At 59.7% G+C, this 6137-nt stretch overlaps 1 protein-coding gene across 3 annotated transcripts in view; it reads right to left on the reverse strand.

Annotated features, from left to right (window-relative positions):
- PXDC1 (PX domain containing 1) overlaps positions 1–5382 on the reverse strand; it is a 28994-nt gene extending 23612 nt beyond the window's left edge. For 2 of the 3 annotated variants that reach the window (XM_025891106.2, XM_025891104.2), the window contains exon 1: positions 4443–5382. In XM_025891106.2, coding sequence (XP_025746891.1) covers positions 4443–4698 — 256 coding nt within the window. In that variant the 5' untranslated portion in view covers positions 4699–5382. The remainder of the gene's footprint in view (positions 1–4442) is intronic. The other variant, XM_025891103.2, reaches the window with a different exon arrangement.
- Positions 5383–6137: the final 755 nt, after the last annotated feature.

Here is a 6137-nt window from a genome sequence, read left to right on the forward strand (position 1 = left end):
TTGACCACTTCTCACACCTGCTCTGCTGCACCTGGCCCCACAGCCTAGCACCTGTCCCCCATCTCACTGCCTCTGCCCCCCCCCGCCGTGTCCCCCTCCAGTCTTTCTCAGCACAGCAGCTCAGATCCGCCCACTCCCTCCTCCCTGATCACCTACTCTCCACATCCTTCTCCCAGCTCCAGCCATGATGGCCTCCTCCGCTCATTCCTGGAAGCCACCAGTCCTTTGCTGGCCTCAGGGCCTTTGCTCTTGCTCTTGCGCTGCCTAGAATGCTTGCTTCCCTAGGTATTGACAAAGTGGCTTGTTCCCTTCCTTCCTTCAGGTCTGGACTCAAAGGTCACTTCCTTTGAGACTTTCTGGAGAAGCTTATCTGAAAGTTAATTCCTCCCCCTTGAAGTCATAGCCCCTTTCCTTGCTTACTTTTTTCCTTCTGAATATTTATCACTATCTAACATATGATTTATTTATCTTTGTTTATGTTTGGATTTCTCCCAAACACAATATGAGAATCATGAGGGCAGGAATTTTGGGGGGGGGGTCTCTTTTGATCACCGCCGTGTCTCCACCACCGAGAATGATGCCTGGCACGTAGCAAGCACCCAGCAGACACTCACTGCAAGAATGAATATGAAACCAAAATGTTGGATTTCACAGTAATCAAGAATCAAAGATCACCTGACTACTTGGGAAATATAATCTCTTGCTGGAGTGGTGACCAGGATGGCTCAGACTTCACAAGGCCTGAAACTGGTGCTATTAAAAAAAAAAAAATCAAAATAGTCAAAGAGCCCCAAACAGTCAGTCAGAGAGTCTGCATGTTTATGTTTTAATGTGTAAACCTTCTCAGATGTAAGAGATGGAACGGGCAGGAGACCCTGACCACGGGCAGGAAACCCGGACCACGCAAGTATTATGCGGAGGGAATTCTGGTTCAAGACTCAGTCCCACTGGTGTAGGGTGTAGAAAAACCAAACGGAACCCCTTGATCACCCAGAGATAATATCCACAGGAAGCAGCTATCTCCATCTCTTTGGGTTGGGGCACCAGAAAGCATGGGTGAGGACCTCAGATCCAGAGGGAGAAGACGGTGAGGTGGGAAGCCAAGACTCTAAGAGAAAAGCATGGAGGAGCACAGACGCAGGACAAGTCCTGAGGTCAGCCTTGCCCAAGAGAAGCCAGGAAGGTAAGTGAGTGAGCGAGGTCCCTCCACTCGTGCAGGGCCTGAAGCACCTTCGGACGTGCGTCACTGTGAAACATTCAAGGCCACGGATGGTCCCCGAGTCTAACACCACATGTGTGTGCCAAAGGGAAAGAAAAGCACATTCTCTCCACTCTCCCCCACTGCAAGACTTGAGGGACTAAGAAAAAGGCTCAGCAACCCTTTAATATCGGAGGGGGAGATGAACCATGAGAGACGATGGACTCCAAGAAACAAACTGAGGGTGTTAGAGGGGAGGGGGGTGGGAGGATGGGTTAGCCTGGTGATGGGTATTAAGGAGGGCACGTCCTGCGTGGAGCACTGGGTGTCATATGAAAACAATGAAGCGTGGAACACTACGTCAAAAACTAATGATGTATTGTATGGTGACTAACATAACATAATAAAATAAAATAAAATTAAATTAAATTAAAAAAAATGCAGTGGGGGCTAAGGCTTTCACGCCCCGTGAGGGCATTCAGTCAGACATTTGTAAGAGCTACCAGCCTGCTGCAGCACGAGCTCCAAAACCCAGATCTGCTCACAAAGCTTGTTAATGAAAGTAGAGGGCACAAATCTAACCCAGCCCAGAAGGATTTCAATAAATTTCAAGCCAGGGAATCTGATGGGGAATTATCCTGAGGAAACGTGACATTTCCCATACAACACATGCATCTGCTTGCCTTTTGTATTTACAGTTTGTATATCCAGACAACCTTTTTATGCAAATAATAAATCCGCATGGAAGTCAGGTAGAATCTTCTCTTGACGTTACTATTATGTATTTGATTCAGTGAACAATTTCCCCTGGACTTAAAAGAATCTAAGAAAGGAAAAGGGCTTCCCCTGGGATTCCACAACAGAACTCAAGGGGTGCCCTGGGGCAGCACCAGCTTGCCTCCAGGCAGAGAATCAAGGACCGGAACAAAGAATTAAGGTCATCCCTTCCTCTGGCCTCAGGTCCCCACCTCCTTCCCTCCAGGGGTTGCCGGCCCAGCCCTCACAGAGGTCTCCGCTGAAGAGGACTCCAGCCCAGGCAAACGGGGCCAACAGTTCCAGTATAAAGCCCTTTCCACCCAATCACTGGTTCTCAGCCTCAGCACCTCTCCCCATGCGCACCTCTACCAGCAGCACAGCTAACACCCAGAACCGGTTTCTCCCTCCTTCAGATACGTGAGCAGCTCTCCTGTCCCTCTGAATCCTCTTTTCTCCCTGCTAACCCCTCTCTTCCTAAACCTGTCTTCACTCTCTCTTCAGAGACACTCTCTGCGTCTACACTTCAGGAACCCAGAACTGAGCCAGCACAACTAAGCGCGAGCCATGAGCACAGGTGGGTCGGAGCCAGGGCGTGTGCAAGGCAGGTTGGGTGTCTCACACTCACCACCCTTCTGCTCCAGGCAAGTCTATTTCACTACCAGATCCCAGAACTTCCGCACTGGCTACAACCCTTGCCTGGAGCAGCTGATGCTGAGGCTAACAGTCACAACTAGTATGTATGGAGGACTTACTGACTATTACGAGACACTATACTATACATTTGAATCCTCACCAAAAAGAAAAAAAAAAAGTAGCACTATTACTTATGTTACAGGGGAGGAGGCCAATTCCAGCCCATCTGCCTGCCTGGGGTCCCAGCTGAGCTGTGGCACCTGACCAGAGTGAGACCTGGCAAGGACAGGGAAGGGCATATGCCTCCGCCGGCGCTCAGGGGCTCTAATTTGTTAATGGCCAGCCTCGTTCCAGAAACGAGGTAAGTCACTGAATTAACCATTGTTCCTTCAGGCAAGCTTTCCTGATTTTGGCATTCATTTGTTTAAAAACTACAACATACACACCCAAATAGCAAAGCCAAGGAACACTGCTGCCATGCTTGAAATGACACTCAACTATCTCTGGAATGGCAATAAATGTGAGAATCTGGGGAGCAACGAGAAGCATGAAAGGCAGGCCATCTCACTCAGGGCCTTCAAACTCACTGGCTTTGGGAGCCTTTCCAAACGATGTGTCTGCCAGAGGATGTGTCATGAGAACTGAGCTAATTATCCATATAATTCACACACTGGGGCGAGGGATCAGCAGGAGGAAGTAGAGGTTATCTTCAGACCTCAGGCCGACCAGCAGCTAAGGAGACTTGTTTGCGCCACCCTGAGCTTCAGCAGATGCCCCCCAAAGGTGCCACCAGGTCTGTTTAGGAGATTGTGGAAAGGAAGGCCTCTGGGTGAAGTGTGACCATTCTCAGAGCTGCAGGTGGTCACAGCGGGTGGCGGAGGGAAGGACTGCTCAGAGCCCTACAGACTTCCCCGGCCCCTTCTCCCCCAGCCTTCTCCCGCCCCTCCCCCTTCTGGGCTCAACTTCAGCCTCTCTCACGCTCTTCCTTCCCTCTTCCAGCCGCCTCTCCTCCTGGCCTCCGAAGAGCAGCCTGTGGGATGGGCGCCAGCCTGGAGTAGGAAATGGGAAGCCACAGCGGTTCTCTGAGAACTCGAGGCCCCAGGAGCCTGCGCAGTCATAAGGCCAGGGAGGAGGCGGGCCGCAGTTCATCAAACCCCAGTGCGGTCCCACCCCAGGGGTGGGGACCTGGGCTCTCTCCCCTGCCGTCGGCAGCACGGAGGCCCATCCGTACGAGTGACAGAAGGCTGCGTGGCACCTCGGACTCGGGCTCCTCTGTCGCGGGAGACCAGAGGCGCAGCCCCTTCCAGCGGAGCACTCCGAGGGGGGCGGCTGCCAGACACGACGCGACCCCAATCGGACACTGTTGTTAACTCTTCCCAAACATTTCACCAGCCCTCTCCTGTCGCTTTCGGGGCGGGGCGGGAGTCACAGCCGGCCCTCCCGAGGGTGAGGAGGGAGGGAGGCCGCCCCTCCGGAGCAGGGGCTGGGTTGAGAGACCTGGGGGTCACCCCGACACTGGGCGCTGTACTGGTACTGGTCAGTGACTCGTCCTTGGGGACAGTCGGGGCTCCCGTCTTGCCGATCTCCGCCTGCAGGGCCTCAGGGCTCCAAGAGCTGGCTCCTCGTCCTCCGACCACTGCCGCCCTGGGCGCCCTTCATTTGGGGGCGCAGATCTAAGCGTCCCCTGTCCCGTGCCAGGGACGGAGGGGAAAGCCGCAATCTCGGCTTCAGTAACTGCCCCTCCGGCCTGCATTGCACTGTAAAACGACCTCGCAACCACACCTCCCCGTAAGACTCCATCCGAGGCGCCCCCCCCGTCCTCCCTCCCCCCACCCGGTGCCCGCCGCCCCCGAACCTTGCCGCAGCGGCACGCGCGCTAGCTCCGGCCGGTCCTCGGGGAAGGCGTCGCGGAGGCGCTGCCACAGGCGGCCGAGGTCCGCGAAGCTGCGGTGCAGGTAGAGCACGCTGCGGTCCGACCACTCGGTGCGGATCTCGAAGAACTCCTCCTCGTCGCCGCGCCGGCTGACGATGAGCCTGCGGATGCCGTTCACCCAGCAACCGCGCACGAACATGTTCACAAGCGAGGTGCCCTCAAACACCGCCGAGGCCATGCCGCGGGCCGCGCATGCCCCCGCCTCCGGGGGCGCCTTCGGCCCCCGCCCGCTCTCCGGCCCGCTCGCCGGGCCGGGGGTCTGCCTGAGGTCTGCCCGGAGCCGGGATCGGGCCGGGATCTGTCCCGGGCCGGAGTGCGTCCGACGTCTCCGGGGCCGGGATCGGGCCGCCGCCGTGTGCCTGCGGTCTGCCCGGGACCGGGGTCTCTCCGGGGTCAGGGTCCGTCCGAGGTCTGTCGGGAGCGGGGAGCCGGCCGGGGTCTGCCTGCGGTCTGCCCGGGGCCGGGATCCGGCCGGAGTCCACCGGGAGCCGCGGTCCGTCCGAGATCTGTCCGGAGCTGGGGTCCGTCTGGCGGCTGTCAAAGACCAGAGTCCGTCGTGACCCGGGTCTGTCCGGGGTCCGCCCCCAGCCTCCGCGCGCACTCGCGGGGAAGCGCGGCGACAAGTCAGTCGGGCCGGGCCGAGCTGCGTCTTTATAAGGCACTTCCCATCGCGGGCGGCGCGGTCGTCGACGTCGAGGCCGCCGCCGCCGCCGCCGCCGCCTTCCTCCCTCCACCGGGTGAGCGGACGCGCCGCGGGCTGCGAGCGGAGGGGGTGGCCTGGCCCGCCGCGCCCCGCGCCGCCCACGCGAAGCCCGCGCTGCTGGGGCAGCCGGCACCCCCGGCCGCCGGGAGCCGGCCCGAAACCCGAGCGCCGGGCCCCGCCTCCGCGCCCCCCGCCCGGACCCGGACCGCCCCCGCCGCTTCCTTCCCCTCCCGGCCCCAGAGCCGCCGGCCCGTGACTGGACGAGAAGCTGGGGAGGGAGGGCGGGGCAGGCCTGCGCTCCCGGGGTTCTCGGGGCAGACTTTCTTCTCTTCCGTGTCTCGCTCCTCGGCAACCCTCGGCTTGGGGGCTGCGCGTCCTGCCCCGCCGGCGACAGCGAAGGAAACTGCACGGGGGTCGGGGCCGGGGACCCGGGCTGGGCGGAGCGCGAGGGAGGTTGCGGTGCCGGGGGGGGGGCGGGGGGGGGGGCGGGGGTCCGGACGCGCCGGGCGTCGGGACTGTTGCTCTCGCCCTAGTCTCTGCACCGTCGCCCACACACAGCCCGGGCTGGGCCGGGGGCATGGGCTGGGGACCGAGGTCCGCTCGCCCCGCGTTCGCCCCGCGCTCAGCGTCCCCTTCCCGCCCGGTGTCCGCTCCCCGCCCCGCGTCCCCCCCGCCCCCCGCGCATTCCAGTCGTGCCACACACAGCCCGGACACCCGCTGCAGACAGACCGGGACGCGGCGGGACACACAGACAGGGAACGGGCGTCCATTAGGACTTGGCCAGCCAGCCAAGCGGTCGCCCTCCAACAGGAGAGGGGGTTTCCCCCTCCCCCCCCCCCCCCGCTAAGAAGTGGGACAAACCTTGGTGGGAAAGGAGTCTCCTGGGAAAGAAACCCCCGGAGTGAGCTGGGAGC

This window comes from Callorhinus ursinus, unplaced genomic scaffold (genome assembly GCF_003265705.2).
Source record: "Callorhinus ursinus isolate GAN/ISIS: 27379988/994484 unplaced genomic scaffold, GSC_fseal_2.0 scaffold26, whole genome shotgun sequence".
Classification (NCBI taxonomy): Eukaryota; Metazoa; Chordata; class Mammalia; order Carnivora; family Otariidae; genus Callorhinus; species Callorhinus ursinus.